The following is a 17348-nucleotide window of genomic DNA, read 5'->3' on the forward strand; positions in this document are numbered from 1 at the left end:
TTTCCCATTTTTCTCAAAAAACGGCACCGAAATCCTCTTTGTCAATTTATGTGGCTGGGGAGGCTTCAATTTCAAAAAAGATGGGCTGCTTTCGGCTAACAAAGGGCCTATTTGTTTCTAATGAGCATTAATGTAGCTGAAAATTAAAGGAGAAGGAGCTGAGAATAATACTTTTGTGACAGATGAATATTTGTCGGATGCTCGTTTCTCCATTTCTTTTGACTGTAATATATAAGAGCGTACAAGTGAAACGAGGGGAACAGAACATCATAAATTGTATCCTAATTAATTTGCAAGTATATAACAGTCTGTACATGAGAAGAAAGAATTGAAGGTTTTCAGATTCAAAGGCATCGACTTTTCTTCGTTACATTTATGCAAGATTGTAATAGTAGTTGAGAAAGCGCGCGATAAGATTACTATGTTAAACTCGATACAAACACATGGAACTCTAGTATTTACCAAACTGTGCTATGAAAATCAAGTAAAAGAAGCCAGAAAACAAAACTCAGAACAAACTGCATCCAACAGTTTATCCAGTCCAATAAAAGCAAATAAACTTAAACCGCGCGTAGGCAATTCTGATGCTCTGACAAAAAGTGGTAAAGAGATCATATCCATGCCAAAACTAATTTAACTGTAGAAATATATAAAACTAGCTAGGGAGTCGCTACTTCTTCTGATTCTCTAAGGGAAGGTGATTAATTATTGATGGGAGGACGGCGATGGGGCCTTTGATGGTAATCTTTGTTCATCATTCTGAAAATATCAGCAGTAGCCTTTAGGAGCTTTTGAGTTCCCATGGTTTGATATGGCTCTTGAGATGCTTGGAATTTGCCAGGAGAATTTGAGACATTTATCGTTGGCTCAAGAGTGCTAGAACCCTGATTAGTCAAGAAAAACCGATGATTGAATTAGTTTCTAAGTATTAACTAAGAAAACTTAACCTCATCCTTGAACATTATCTGTTATGTGGTTTAGATAAACAAAATTCCGAAAAAAAATTCAGTTAGTTTTACTAGTGTTCTCGGAAACCTTCTAATTATACTACTTAGTGTGGTAGCTTGATATCTTGTTTCCATATTTAGTTTCCTGTTCAATTTCTACGTGACAAGATGCATATATGATACTATAAAATGTAGCCAGATCGATGCCTGAATAAATAAATAAAAAGCAGGTATAGAAGATTTACAGACATGATGTTCTGATTGATGTTGGAAAACCCCATCCAACATCATGATTTGCTACACTTTGTTATAAGTACACTTCAATTCCCACATAATAATGTGATACTCGTACACACAGTCAAGTTTCCCAAGTGACGAAGTTAAGCCCTAATCAAACAACAACAAAAATAACAAAACAGTGCTTCATATTATGCATGTTCTTGCCCCAGTTACTCACCCAAAAAAAAAAAAGGTTTTGCCATATTATTGTAAATAATTTACATGTGGTTAAAAAATAATATGATTAAAAACATTAATAAAGCCTTAATTAAAGGAAAAAATCATGATAAATACCTTTTTATATTGTGTCCCATAAGACTTGTTCGGAGAGTTTATATCCTTACCTGTACACAGAAGAGCAAGTATTCAAATTGAAAAAATAAAAATAAAGAAAGAACATACTCAATTCATCAACATTCCTCCTCACATATCATATAAAAGGTAACGCGTACAAGTCCCTTCGTTCATAATAGCAATAACCAACCAAATATTTGAAAATAACATCATAAAGATGAGCATATTTGATTATAATATGATTAGATACATCACTCACCAAAACTCATATCACATTCAAATACACTATAAGGTTACTCTCCTAACACCGAGACTAATATCACATTCAAGTACACTCTTAAGGGTTACTCTCCTACCACACGTAGGAAATCACTACGCACAATAAACATGTAACAAGATAAATTAAGAGGAAATGTTTAACTTGAAACTATATAGAGCTTCTTGCTCTAGTTGTGCTTTGGTGGGTGGCGTTGGGGTGCACGGTAGTCAGAACTGAAAGGAACGACGAGACCAACCAAAGGCCGCAGACCCCTATTACTACCCATGACAACACACCCTAGACTCAAAACCCTCTTATTCTCACCACGCTCGCATTTCCTCACACTAGAAAGGTTTGCACCTGTGTTCATTCCATTTTTTGCTTCCTTTTGCGCTACATCCAACTCACCAACCTTCCCTACTTTTAGCTTTCTGCTCTGGATGGAAACAATGGTTTTGCTCCGATCGTCGAGTTCCTGATCCATAATGTATCGAGAATTTATGATCAATGACCAAGTTTGTTGACAACACTCGTATATATGTAAAACAGAAAGAACAAAAATATCACAGAAGCACGAAGTATTCATACATTGACACTCCCAAGGGCCTGGTCATTGCCTGCAAGAACTTTACTAGTGGCTCCACGAGCAACCCACAAAGCTAGCAATAAACCTACCAAAAGGCTAGTGAATCTTAACTGCATCATCGTGAGAATTCTCTTTTCTTCGCTGAACTTGAGTTTTTTTTTTCTTCAATTAAAGCCGGAGGGGAAAGGTGGGCGCAATGTTAGGCCGTTTTATAAGGGAGGAGTCGGACTATAATTAATTTACACGTATAGGTCAAAGCTAGGTTTCCACAATCTCCAATTCAGGCATTTTCTAATCGTGAACTTGTCCTTTAACATATTTCATGCAAGTTTTGAATACTTAATTTGCCTTGATTCTACACATGTACTTCGAACCACTCAAAGCTTGTCTTTTGTATATACAAGGCTTTGAGTACGTACAAAGCGAAGAGTAAGTAATCAAACACAAAAATATGTACTGTGAATATTCCTTACCCGGAAGGGGGAAAAAAACATCCACAATTAGTACACTGGCTACTGAGAACTTTATGATATCCCAGCGAAATCGAGTATAGAGTGAAAAACTGTAGAAAATGATCATTGATATAAGGAAAATTCCTGGACAAAGTTCGTGAGAAAATGTTGGTCCCCGTAAAATTTTTTTGGGAACGTACGTATTGGCTCCTGGATTTAACAATAAGTTGGAATCCACAGGATAGTAACGTGAAAGGTTCACACCCTGGCTACAACTTATTGCACTTAATTTATATGCCTTCGCAATAGAATAATTGTTTTCAACATTCCTGATCTCCTCTTCCATATGAACAAAAGCATAAAGTTTTTCACATGAACCGTTAATTGCTTAGTGACAATGACTACATGCGATAGATGAAAGATGACCGAAGCGAAAAATGCTACTGAAACCCGTGATGTTACCCTCAAAGAAGTCACTCCGGGTAGAGTGAAAAATGCTCGAAAGTAATTATTATCCAGAAAAGAAAAATGTTCCTGGGAAAATCTTGGTCCTTTTGGAATGAGCTGGTATCCGCAAAATATTACCCTGAAAGATTGACCGAGGTTGTAACTTATTGCACATAAGTTTTATGTTGGTCTTGGTCGTGTGAAGAATGAAACCTGAATAATTTTTGCGAGGCTAAAAAATCTCGGATCGGTCGACAGACAGAGGAGATCCGGTCGACCGAAGCGACTACAGGAAACGAGCTCAGGAACACGCTCTGACCGGTCGACCGAAGCTGTGTTGTCGGTCGACCGAGGGTGACCAATCAGTCGACCAAAGGTGATGAAGCGGTCGACTGAAAAGGTGCACGAAAACCCTATATGAAACTGCTTTCTGGCCGGTCGACCGACACACATGGTCCGGTCGACCGAAATCGGTTTTTCCAGTTTCCTAATTCATTTGGGAATCTGTTTTAGGTCAGGATGCTATACATACCTAAACGATTTTAGGGTTATTGTGAACACGAAAAAAAAAGGGTTTTGACAGCTATTTGAGAGAGATATCTCAGAGAGATAAAAACCTATTAGTGGACATTGTAGTCTTCTTCAATTAATCAAGTTTTTTTTGTGTGGCTCCCGAGTACGTAGGCACGTTTGCCGAGCGAATCTCGTTAAATCTGGTGTTCTCTATTTTAATTATTTGCTGTGATTTCCTGCTTATCTACTTTCAGCACAAGATCCGAAAGGGCACAGGTTCGATTGTGTGTTTCGAATCACCAACAACTGGTATCTGAGCTTCCTTCAGGAGATTTGTACGAGAGCCATGGCAGAGAAAAGCAAATCAAAGATTGAGAAGTTTAATGGGTCAGACTTCGCCTACTGAAAGTCGTAGATGGAGGACTATCTGTACCAGAAGGATCTTTACCGTCTGTTGATGGGCAAGGCTAAGGAAAGAAGGAGGAATCAGACAAGGAATGAGAAATATTTGATCGAAAGGTTCTAGGGCAGATACAATTGTCGCTCACCAAATCAGTCACCCATAATATATTGAAGGAGAAGACGACGATATGACTTATGGAAACACTCGCGAAGATGTATGAGTAATCGTGCTCTTCAACCTCAAGACGGTAGAAGGATGCTCCTTCACGATGCACCTTAGCGAGTTCAACATGATTATTGATCAACTTATCTCCGTGGACGTCACATTTGATGACAAAGTGAAGGTCCTATTGATTCTACCGTAGTTGCCTGATAGCTGGGCATATTGCGTGACGACAATCAGCAACTCAGTGGGAAAGGAGAAGTTGAAGCTGAACAAGGTTGTTAGCATGATTCTATTCGAGGAGGTTAGGAGGAAATCGTCTGAATCAGAAGGTTCAGGTTTAGCTCTAAATCTTGATTAAAGAGGCTGAAGCTAGAAGAAGGGAAACCAGAACAAGAATCGGTCGAAGTCAAAGAAAAAGAGGTTGACTCGAAGGTTAGTCCTATCAAAGGGAAGTGTTGGAATTACGGCTATGTTTCAGTTGGCTAGCTTGGAGCAGAAGGTTATGTTTTAACATTCACCAGGGATTCATGAAAAATCTCTAATGGTACTATGATGGTTGCCCGAGGTAAAAAACATGAACTCTCTACCTCACTTCACATGCGAGTGACACCCTCGTAGTTGCAGCTAGCAAGGAGAGTGCAGATCTATGGCACAATAGGCTGGGACATGTAGACGTCAAAAATTACCTATGGGTTCCCGCACGTAGCTCAAGATGGAGAAAAGATGATGAATGTTATTATTCAAGTCAATAAGGATTATCTAACATCAACAAATGCATGAAGCAAGTTGACTAGGCGTACAAGTCAACGAGACGGTCAAATAATGATGAAACAACTTGAATGGGAGTAACGTTTCGACCGCAAAAGATGAAGCGCCACTCGTGTCTCACTCATCCCATGGGTGTCTCACCAATAGAAGGTTGTAGATCTCTTTGTGAGATTTCTAACGCACCTTGGATCACTTCATTCCGATATCGGACGATGGAGTTAGAGCTAAAATACTTGAGACTATTCAAGCCGTTTTACACCATCAAGACACAATCTATGTCTTAGAGAAAAATGAAGATTTTGGCTATGATGTCGTTTGAATCTGAAGAAGCTCAAAAAGATGAAAGTTATAGATCTCTCCTCTAGCTTTTCAATGCATCTTGGATCACTTTATTCCGACATCGTACGAGAACGTTAGAGTCAAAACAAGGCGAGTGTCTCAGCCAAGACCGAGACTGTCTCGCTTCGAATTTGAAGAAGCTTAAAAGATGAAAATTATAGATCTCTCCCCCATCTTTCAAGCGCACCTTGGAACACTTCATTTTGTCATCGTACAAGAAAGTTAGAGTCAAACCAAGGTGAGTATCTCAGCTAGGGCCGAGACTGTCTCAGCTTGGCTGAGATTGTCTCGGCCTTACCGAGACTGTCTCGCTTTGAATCTGAAGATGATCAAAAGATAAAAGTTATAGATCTCTCCTCTATCTTTCGAACACATCTTTAATCAATTCATTCCAATATTGTATGAGAAAATTAGAGTCAAAACAAGGTGAGTGTCTCAGCTAGTGCCCGACCCTGACTGTCCGGAACTGTCACGAACTGTCCGGAACTACTGTGGACTGTCCGGAACTACCCCGTACTATCCAGAATTACCACGGACTATCTAGAACTACTACAGACTATCTAGAACTATCAAAGACTATCCAGAACTAGTCCGGACTATCCAGAACTGTCGCGGACTGTCTAGAACTGCCGCAGACTGTCTAGAACTAGCCTGGATTGTCCAAAACTATTACGGACTATCTAGAGCCTCTACAATTAATTTGAGGTTATCTATAAACGTGGTTAAGTGGTTATAACTAAGAATAAGATCAAATCGTTTATTCTTATCTGAAAACAAGGCTTCTGAAGCCTATAAATATAGCCATAGGGCATTTATTTGCGGAGATATGGAATTCTCGAGCCTTGGCGAAGCCCTGCAGGATTGAAGAGTGAGGAGCCATGAATTTTAGAGAGGAGGAAGAGATGTTGGTGAGTTCTTCAGCATAAAGAAAGAGAGTTTGATAGATTTGCAGTACAGTTGATCCCTTTTCCTTGAGATCATACCAAGCTGCGATTCTTGAGAAGAGTGATTATCTCTCTTTACCGAGATAGTTACTTTAGTTTCTTGTCTCCTTTGCAAGGTTACAAAATCTACATTGAATCTGATTAGTCGATGGTCCACGGATAAACCCCGGTACGGGCAAAGACCCTACGCAAATAGCAGGGGATAAACGTCCGTTGTGTGTGTTTTTAGAAAGTTATAATTTTTATTTTATTTGTGTAAGAGAAGTCTTATGAAAAGGCTCACTCTTTCGAATTTGTTGTAAATAGATAAATGATTGTAATGAGTTCCCAAATGAAATCATCTTTCACCCGAAACACACTAGCGACCACAGAAGGAGCCAACAACCTCGCTGCCGAGGCTGTCGTATCGTAGCCACTGATCAAGATCTATGTGGATGAAGAGGTCGAGTATGAATTCGACCAAAAAAAGTTCGAGGATTACGTCTCCTCTAGATCTTCCTCTCCCTACAAGCGCAGAAGGACCACTTCCCTGAAGAAGGTTTGTTGGTCTTCAGATCTGAAGACCCGGGGTGATAATCTTCACCCGAATGTTGTTGAAGCCTCCTCTCCGGCCTCTAGAAAAGCCGTATCTGACATTCATGACAATTCCTTAAAGGTCAAGGAGTTTCCCATCGAGGGCGCACAAGTGCTGACGAAGAGGGCTCGCCAGAGGCACCGTCAATGTATTGCCTGCCAATTCACCAAAGCTTTGGAGTAGATGAATGGAATTCGCTACCAAGCAGATTTAATATTCAGAAAGCACCAAGTGGCTAAGTCATTGCCACAATAAGTATCGGGGTCCTCCTCCCAATCACTGACTAACAAATTGTGTCAAACAAACCCGTTCTACTCTAGAGGAGCACATCCAGAACCGCCGCACACTTCTTGCGCATGCCCAGATCCTTGTGCGAAAAGCACAAGAGTTGTAAAAAGGCGAGATGGTCAAAGAGCCACCAAGACTTAAGCAGGTTTGAGTGCCAAAGGCTAATTCCAGCTCCAATGCTACTTCCCAGCCTTCGTCAATTTCAGATCCTGCTCCATCTGCTCCCACACCTCCGGTGAAGCCCTACAGCAACATGGATCTATCAAAATTCAGGATTCCATTGAAGGATCACCTTGGTTCTCTACATGAAAATCAAGACAAAGCTCCTGTTAAGGAATGATTAGGTTCACTGAATGATTCCTGATAAAAAATCCAGACTAGGGGTCGTACACGATATTCTAACAAACTGATTCCCGTAACCACCTGCTTAGGGGTACGTGTGAAAAACCAGGAGCCTGTTAGGGTTTCACCCTGCGATTCCAAACGTGTGACTCCTACGAACGCCAATAAGGCATTACCTAATCAGAAGAAGATGCATCCGACAGTTGATAGCGTTATACCTGAAAGAACAAGTGAACAGCCGATAAGTTGCTCTTGCTACAATACCGACGAGTTGTACTATCGGACTGGGGGTGAGTCTGATGATCATATTTTATTATAATTTTATACCCTCATTATCTATTTTACATGAATAAATATACCATTAATAATTGTTGTTAGATTAGTTTCCACATAATTAAATGAAAATATAAATAAATATTATTAAATGTAAAAACCCCTCAAAAATCTCTCTTCTCTATTTTGTAGCATTTTTGAAGCCCAAAATGAATGAAGCCCATCAAGCAAAGATGACCCAAAGGAAAATAAAACAAAGCACATCATGCACCAAGAATGGGATCTTCATTTTTTTTCAAGTGAATTTTGAAGGCCCAAAGCCCATCAACAAATACACCCATGAACTCTCATTTGAGTGCTGCAAAAAATTCGAATTGGACTTGAAAGAATTGGGCCGGACTTGATTTAATTCAAAGCTATGGACCTGGCTTTTAATTGCTGCAGAGGATCATGAATTGGGCCGGTTGATTTTACATTGGACTTGGATTTGATTTTCTTTTGAAAATCAAGTGAATCACATGGGTTGCTGCAGTTTTGATTCATTGGACTTGGATTTTGAATGGGCCGCTGAGATGTGGATTTTTCTCTATGGACCGGACTTGATTTAGATTGGAAATTCAATCAAATGAATATGGGCCAGACTTTGATGCATATTTCAATTTGTCACTGGGCCGCTACAGATTTGGATGATGGACTGGACTTGGCACTTGCAATGTTCATTTTCTTCTTGGAAAATCAAATAAAGATTGGGCCTTGGAAAATCAAATGAATGTTGGGCTAGAGAAGAACAAAAAGCAAATTCAAAGGTAGAGATTGCTTTGCTTGGGGCTCTAGACAAATTCAATGGCTCATGTTCATTAAAGATTACTATAAATAGGGGTAGAGAGTGAGGGGTTAAAGGTGTAAAAATTTTTGTAACTCCTTTTGGACAGGAGTGCTACTCCTAATTGAGAAGGCCTTCCAAAATTATAACTTTTTGTTACAATTAATAATAATAATTTTTTCACCACTTTAATTTTTTTTTTCTTCTCTTTGTTGGATGATGAAGATGAAGATGAAGATGAAGAATTATTTGAATGTTTGCATTTATCTTTTATTTTCTTTTTATTGCTTATTAGTGTAGATTTATTTACATGCTTGTAGTTTAGATTTTATTTTCTTGATAAATAGCCAAAAGGCTAGAACCCTCTTGCCTTAGATTTATTTCATGCTTATAGAATAGATTTATTTTCTTATATTTAATTCTTGCAATTTTATTTTATAGTTTAGATTTTGTAATTTATTTTGTAGTTAGATTTTAATTTCTTACACTATTTACCTTGAGGCTAGAACCCTCTTGGGTTTAGTTTTTCTTTTTATTTATTTTTATTTTGTTTGATTCGCCTTTAGGCTAGAATCCTCTAGGGAATCACCATTTTCTAAGAAGTATGTTTAATTTTAGATTACTCATATCTATAATTGAATCCACCATATTTAATTTCTTACATTTTCTTTTATTCTAGAATTTTGTTCTTCATTCTTGATTTTTTATTTGTTTCTTGATTTTATTCATTTTTCCTTCTCACCTTATTGATCATACTCATTTCTCACTTACACTTTGCACCTATTTACACACAATTTTCACTATCTCAATCTCTTCACAATCACACTCACTCATCACTCCTATTTGTCACGCACACAAAATAAGAACCAATTTTATATTTTCTACTACAAAACACCTTCCTCGTGGGGATCGATATCTTTATACTATAACTTGACACGGTTGTGCACTTGCAACCTTTTTGGTACATGTTTATACCGCATCAGAGTCTCGTAAGAGAAATATCCTAGACTCTTACTGTCCTTGTGAGAGATTAATCAGGGTAGTATTATCAGAATGTAGCTGCCCCAAGACCACTCCACAGAGGGTCTCAGTATTCCGAAGGCTTTCCGCTAAACTGTCAAAACCCAAATCAAGACACTCCCGCAAAATAAGATAGACCATTCAAGATGACAAACTACCAGAAGCCACCTTCAACATGGTTGACAAAGGAAAGTCTGTGTTCGCTTCGAGTGACACTAATCTTGACTTTTCTCCAGGAAGAAAAGTTAATTCAGGGATAGCTCAACAAATATCTTGGCTCTAGCTAGAAGCCGTCAGAAATGAGGATTACCCAAGGATGCACGAAGGACTATCTTCGAAAGACGAACTTTCAGATACTTGTTCCGCAATCGCTTCCAACGATATAATGTCTAGCATGGGGCGAGCTCAAAAAGTATTCATGATCACTACCGAACAAGTGACTCAACTTCTTCAAGAAGCCTTGGCCAAACAGAAAGAAGATATTAAAATCGAAATGGAGATGGCCATGCAATGGGTCAAGGATTTACATGCCTAACAACTCCAAGAGTTATCAAACTAGCATGGTGAACCCAGTTGTCGCTACACTACTAATCAAGTAGACAGCAGTTCGAAAGTGTAGGAGAATATCAATATGGATACCCCTTCTGACAACAAAGATGGTGGGGATGGTCTCATCGACAATGACAACACTTGGGGTGGTCCAACTCATTCTCCTCAACATTCTTCGAAGGAAGATATAGACAATGACGAGATGATGAAAGAGCTAGCGAATAAGGTCAATACCTTAATGTCCGCTCAAGAAGTAAGGAGAACGGGCATTCCGTGCCCATATCCAAGAGAGTGGGATTCAATTCTGTACCCGGCGAAGTATAATCCGATTAACTTCACGCTGTTTGACGGGAAATGTTCACCCATGTAGCACCTAATTTATTTTAGGTCCCACCTAGGAGTGATCTCCGGGAATGATCCCTGATAATTCGGTCATTCGTGGGCACCCTTCGTGGAGTGGCCTTCGATTGGTATCAACGTCTCAAACCGGGGAGCATCAATTGCTAGGATGACATTAAAAGCTCGTTCCTTAACAACTTCTTTGATGATGACACCGAAGTGTCAATTGGAGATCTTCTGGATAAAAAGTAAAAGGACAGAGAGTCAGTTGACACCTTCGTCAAATGCTTCCAGAATAAGGCGATGAATTGTCAAGATCCGATCATAGAGGAGTTCATACTCCAGACTTACCATCACACTCTCCCTCGATGAGTCATGAGAGTTGTCCCATCAACCACCTGGAAGGAATTAAAACTACATGGAGAACAGGTCGAGCACTTCCTCAGAAGGAAAAAGACCGAGTGAAGCTAACTGACAACGTCTGTGGTTGCTGTTGATGTTAATCAGATGTCCCAACAACAACCTTAGAAACAGTAAAAAACTCCAGATCCGAAACTCCAAAAAGAGTACTACTTTTAGGATGAGGAAGTTCTAACTATCTTAAAATACCTCCTCGTCAACGACAAAATCAAGCTGTCACCTATTAAAGATCAGGAGAGAGCTAAGAGGATTACAGATCCAAACTACTGTGCGTATCATAAGAGGGTTCTTCATCCCACCAAGGTTTGTTTTGGTCTCAAAAACAAAATTCAAGGCTTAATTGACTCCGACGTCATAACGGCAAAATAAACCAAATGAGAGCGGTGTGGACTCCGATGAGTATATGAGTATAAGCTGCTTCTCCATCAACTTCGAAGAGTATACGAGTATAAACTGCTTCTCCTTTGTACTCTAACAAAGTATATAAGTATAAACTGTTTCCCAAACCTCCAACTTGTACATGAGGCTAAACTATTTCCCAAACCTCTAACTGGTACACGAGGCTAAACTGTTCCCTACCTTTGATGGGAAGTTCCTAGAGAATACTACACATGGTATTCTTAAGGATAACCTAAAACTAATAAATTCTTAATCATGATAAAGAATGATTAAGAACTTCCTACTCTGGCTATTTAATCATTTTTAAGATAATTAAAACCCTCCCACTGTGACTTCTCAAGCACTCTTTCATCGAGATGTGGTTAAAACCCTCACTGATTAAATTAATTGATGGTGGGTCCACTAAAAATTATTTTTGGTTTGATCCACTCAAACTCTCGTTGTGTTTGCACACTCAACACTTCTATTATTAGAGTCTGAACACATTATTAAAAGTTTCAAACCCCTTTGTGTTAAAGTCCTTGCAACTTGACACCAGAAACTCTCACTGTATTGACATAATGATTTGTTCAAATTAACACTCCCACTTAGTCAAAACTTTAAACAGTTAGGTCTACAACCAAAATCCCCTCTCGATTCCTTCCATGAACGAGAGGTCCACTTTTAAATTGAACAATCAAACCTTTAGACAGTTAGGGTCATTCCAAATCTTATTCGGGTCAAACTTTTAAACAGTTAGGACCAAAACCGAAGTTCCCTTTCGATAAACGAAAGAACTCCACCCCCATCGGGCGATCAAATCTTTAAATAGTTAGGATCATCTCAATCTCCTCTTTGGTCAAACCTTTAAACAGTTAGGGCTAATGTCAGAATTTCATCTCGATAAACAAGAAATCCCCCTTCAGATTTGATAATCAAACCTTTAAATAATTAGGGTTATCTAAATCTTTTCGAATCTCAGAGTTGAGATCCCACTTTAAGTTTCTCTTTCAGCAGAAAATAGAATATAAAATTCTTCCTCTTCGGCATCGGGTTCGTCTTTACCCCAAAAGAAGACACCATTTTCTAGCACCAAAATCCATGTCTGTGGGACTTTATCTTAATCCCTAAATAGAGATAAGTCTACGCCTAACACGCGTTGCCGGTCAGTCTTTTTTGTGAAAAAGATACCAAAATTTATGTTTGGGGGAATTTATCTCGAGCCCTAATCAGAGATAAGTCTACGCCTAACACGTGTTGCTGGTTAGTCATTTTCCATGAAAATGACAAAGTCTATGCATTCAAAATCATAGCATCAGGTCTAAGAGAGTTTATTCTCTTAGCACAATATTACATGCGTAATGGACTTAAACAATCTGCATGCTAACCTAATTTAAATGGTAATCGGTAAAGACATATCAAACCCATTGATGATTGAGGATTTGCCAAAATTCCTATAAGTACAATAGTCACTGACGCACCAGCTTCATCAATTGGTCTCATAAATTAAACATACAAGACAACATCAATATCGTGCGAAGAAGCCCCTTAGCGGTTATAGTCGTATCAGCTCCAATAGCAAGTCCTACAACCAAAACTCCCCTATGGTTAAGCAAATAACTAGCGGGATGACAGGAGAAGATCCATACATGACGATGAACCAACATACATGGTTGGTCCTGCAGCCTCTACTCTTGGGCTTGCCACACCTCAATGTCAGTCAATGCATTATAATAAAGGCCTATGCCAGCCGACGCGTCGACAATTTTTGCCAGAACAAGGCTCAAATCAAACCCAGGTTAAAGGATAATCGTAAGGAGTTCGATCGCGATTCAGATGTGATCCCTGACGAAGATAATTTGTTCAACATCGACTCAATGACACGAGCTAAGTTTACAAACCAATACATCAATTTTAGTTCAAGACTTCGACAATGATTAGACGATAAACGCAACACCGGAGAAATTTTACCTATTCGACAAAATACTGAATTGACTGAGAACTGAAGAAGTCAAAAACTAAAGTTAATTACATGTCCTTTTATGCCGATTGAAGGTTGATCCTATCACATCCAAAGTATTTCAGACTCTTCTATAAAAGAAACGAGACCAAAACACTTTGGAGGGGGTATTTGTAGGCATCAAAAATTACCTACGAGTTTCCGCACGCAGCTCGAAAATGATAGAAGATGATGAATATCATTATCTAAGTCAAATAGGATTATCTAACATCAACAAATATATGAAGCAAGTTGACCAAGCGTACAAGTCAACGAGAAGGTCAAATGATGATGAAATAACTCAATCGGGAGTAACGTTTCGACCACAAAGGATGAAGTGTCACTCATGTCTTGCTCATCCCATGGGTGTCTCGATAATAGAAGGTTATAGATCTCTTCGCAAGCTTTCTAATGCATCTTTGATCACATCATTCCAACATTGGATGATGGAGTTAGAGCTAAAATCCCTAAGACTATTCAGGCCATTTTACACCAGCAAGACACAATCTGTGTCTTGGAGAAGAATGGAGATTTGGGCTATGATGTCTTTCAAATCTGAAGAAGCTAAAAAAGATGAAAGTTGTAGATCTCTTCTCCATATTTCTAATTCATCTTGGATCACTTTATTCCAACGTTGTACGAGAAAGTTAGAGTCAAAACAAAGCGAGTGTCTCAGCCAGGGCCGAGATTGTCTCGGCTTGACCAGGACTATCTCGGCCTTGCTAAGACTATCTCACTTTGAATTTAAATAAGATCAAAAGATGAAAGTTATAGATCTCTTCTCTAGATTTCCAATGCACCTTAGATCACTTCATTCCGATTTCGTACGAGAAAGTTAGAGTCAAAACAAGGTGAGTATCTCAGCTAGGACTGAGACTGTCTTGGCCTTGCCGAGACTGTCTCGCTTTGAATCTGAAGAATCTCAAATAATAAACGTTATAGATCTCTCTCCCAACTTTCTAACTCGTCTTGAATCACTTTATTCTGATATCATACGAGAAAATTAGAGTCAAAAAAAGGCGAGTGTCTCAGCTAGGGCCCAGCCCAGACTGTCCGGAACTGCCCCGGACTATCCGAAACTGCCCCGGACTATCCGGAACTATTGTGGACTACCCGGAACTACCACAGACTATCTGAAACTATCACAGACTATTCAGAACTACCCCAGACTATCTAAAACTACTGCGGACTATCCAAAACTAGCCCGGACTGTCCAGAACTGTCGTAGACTGTCTAGAACTAGCCCGGACGGTCCAGAACTATCGGGGATTGTCCAAAGCCTCCCCAACTTATTTGAGGTTATCTATAAACATGGTTAAGTGGTTACAACTAAGGATAAGATCAAATTGTTTGTTCTTATCTGAAAACAGGGCTTCTGAAGCCTATAAATGGAGCCCTAAGGCCTTCATTTGCAGTGATCTGGAATTCTTGAGCCTTGCTGAAGCCCCGCAGGATTGAAATTGAAGAGTGAGGAGCCACAAATTTTAGAGAGGAGAAAGAGATCATGGTGTGTTCTTTGGCATAAATAAGGAGAGTTCGATAGATCTGCAGTCTGGTTCATCCATTTTCCTTGAGATCGTAACTAGCTACGATTCTTAAGAAGAGTGATTATCTCACTTTGCCGAGATAGTTACTTTAGTTTTTTTGTCTTTTCTGCAAGGTAGCGAAATCTACATTGGATCTGATCAGTTGGTGGTCCACGGATAAACCTCGGCATAGACAAAGACCCCACGCAAACAACGGGTAATAAATGTCCGTTGTGTGTGTTTTCAGAAAGTTGTAATTTTTATTTTATTTGGTAAGAGAAGTCTTATAAAAAAGCTCACTCTTTCGAACTTGTTGTAAGTCAATAAACGATTGTAATGAGTTCCCAAATAAAATCAACTTTCGCCCGAAACAAGATACATGAGTAAGAAGGGAATGAAGATTCTACACTCACAGGGAAAGCTAATCGACATTGATTCAGTGAAAGTTGGTGTTTATGAGGATTGCATCTACGGGAAGTAGAAGAGGGTCAGCTTTCAGAATAGTAGAAGACCACCTAAAGTTCAAAAGCTAGAGTTTGTTCATACAGACGTATGGGGTCCATCTTGTTTGCGAGGAAAATTGATTGTTTCATTGCGGGATTCATTACAAACTTCAGATGCTTACAACGAATACAAAAATCAGTCTTTTTATAAGACTTTTACACAATGAAAACAAAAAAATTACAATTCTCTTCAAACAAACGCAACAAGTGTTTATCGCCCGCTGCTTGCGTGGGATCTTGGCCTGTGACGGGGACGCATTAGTCCGTGGACCACCGAACGATCAATATTTGGACAGAGTTTCGTCTATCCGCGAAGAGATCGAGAAACCGTAGCTCTTATCTCGGCGAAGAGAGAGAACCACTCTTCTTAAGATTACCGCAACGGGATAATCTTAAGGAACGAACCGGACTGCAGATCTAACTCCTCCTCCTCTCTGAAATCTGTGCACTTTAAGTCTTCAATCCGGCAGGGCTTCGCCGAGGCACGAGAATTCCAGATAAGAAAAAATGAGGCTTTGAGGCTTCTATTTATAGGCACGGGGGGAATTCAGGCTGAAGACACCCTTGGGTGTCTCAACTTGGGCCGAGACACCCTTGGGTGTCTCGGCCTTGGCCGAGACACCTTGGGGTGTCTCGTTTGGGCCGAGACACCTCGGGGTGTCTCAACTCAGGCTGAGACGCCGCTTTTTGTATATTCGCCCGTTTCCACCTTAACTTCTTCGTCCGAACTCGGATTTGAGTGATTCAAAGTGCGTTAGAAAGCCGATGAGGAGATATACAAGCTCCGATGATTGGATTATTGTGGAGTCGACTGGGACACGAGGGGCTTTGTGCCTTTTGTAAGCGACGTGGGGCTCCCGATCAATTCGTATCCTTGTTATTCTAAAACTCTGTTGTTTCACGTAGTTCGTCGATTCACTTCAAATGTTTGTCTACGTCAATCAAGCTTCTGTGAATTGGATAGTGACGTTCATCGTCTTTTCTTAGCACTGAGCCGTTCCTGGAGACCTATAGGCAATTTTCGATGCCTATAGATACCCCCTCCAAAGCGTTCCAGACTCGTTTCTTTTATACGTCAATCAAGCTTCTGTGAATTGGATAGTGACGTTCATCGTCTTTTCTTAGCACTGAGCCGTTCCTGGAGACCTATAGGCAATTTTCGATGCCTATAGATACCCCCTCCAAAGCGTTCCAGACTCGTTTCTTTTATATAAGAGGCTGGAATACTTTGGATGTGATTGGTCCAGTCTTCGATCAGTGTAAAGGACCTTTAATTAGCTTCAACTCTTGGCTCCTTCGATTTTCAGTCTATTCAATACTTTGACAAATAGCTGAAGTCCTTCCGGCGCTGCGTTTATCGCCTGGCCGTCGTCGGAGTCTCGAGTTTACTACTGGTGAGTTGAGTTTGGCTTGCATCATTGAATTGACTTAGAATTGACTATCTCCATCGCATCGTGCTGACTTAGGATTTCAGATTGCCGTACGTTGACTTTTTGTCACAACGCGTTGACCGACGCTGACCTAGGGTTTCGGATCGCAACGCGTTGACCTAGGGTTTTAGATCGATCGCCGTTTAACACAGTTTATACTCATACATCTGCTGGAGTATACACAGTTTAAGCTCTTAAGATATTGGAGCATGGCGGTCCCAAATGTTGGGGCTGCAGGACCAACTGTTAAAGCTGATTCATCTGCATGCATAGATCTTATCCGGAAGTTGTTCGATGCTCAAGTCACGAGACCAACTAATGGAGCTGGTGCGTCAATGACTCGTATTTATAGAATTTTTGGCAAATTCTCAGCCATCAACCTGTTTGATGAGCCTTTACCGACTACCGTTTGAGTCGGGCTAGCATGCAGATTGTTTAGACCCGTTCTGCATGTAACGTTGTGCTAAAAGAGTTAACTCTTTTAGTGC

The 17348-nt window shown here is 39.9% G+C and overlaps 1 protein-coding gene across 1 annotated transcript; it reads right to left on the reverse strand.

Moving 5' to 3' along the window:
- Positions 1861-2500, reverse strand: LOC109841436. The gene is made up of 2 exons (XM_020410407.1): positions 2368-2500; positions 1861-2254 (listed from the first exon to the last, which is right to left on the reverse strand). Exons 1-2 carry the CDS (start codon positions 2482-2484, stop codon positions 1967-1969), a joined length of 405 nt encoding a protein of 134 aa, XP_020265996.1. The 5' UTR covers positions 2485-2500; the 3' UTR covers positions 1861-1966.

This window comes from Asparagus officinalis, chromosome 5 (genome assembly GCF_001876935.1).
Source record: "Asparagus officinalis chromosome 5, Aspof.V1, whole genome shotgun sequence".
NCBI classification, from domain to species: Eukaryota; Viridiplantae; Streptophyta; class Magnoliopsida; order Asparagales; family Asparagaceae; genus Asparagus; species Asparagus officinalis.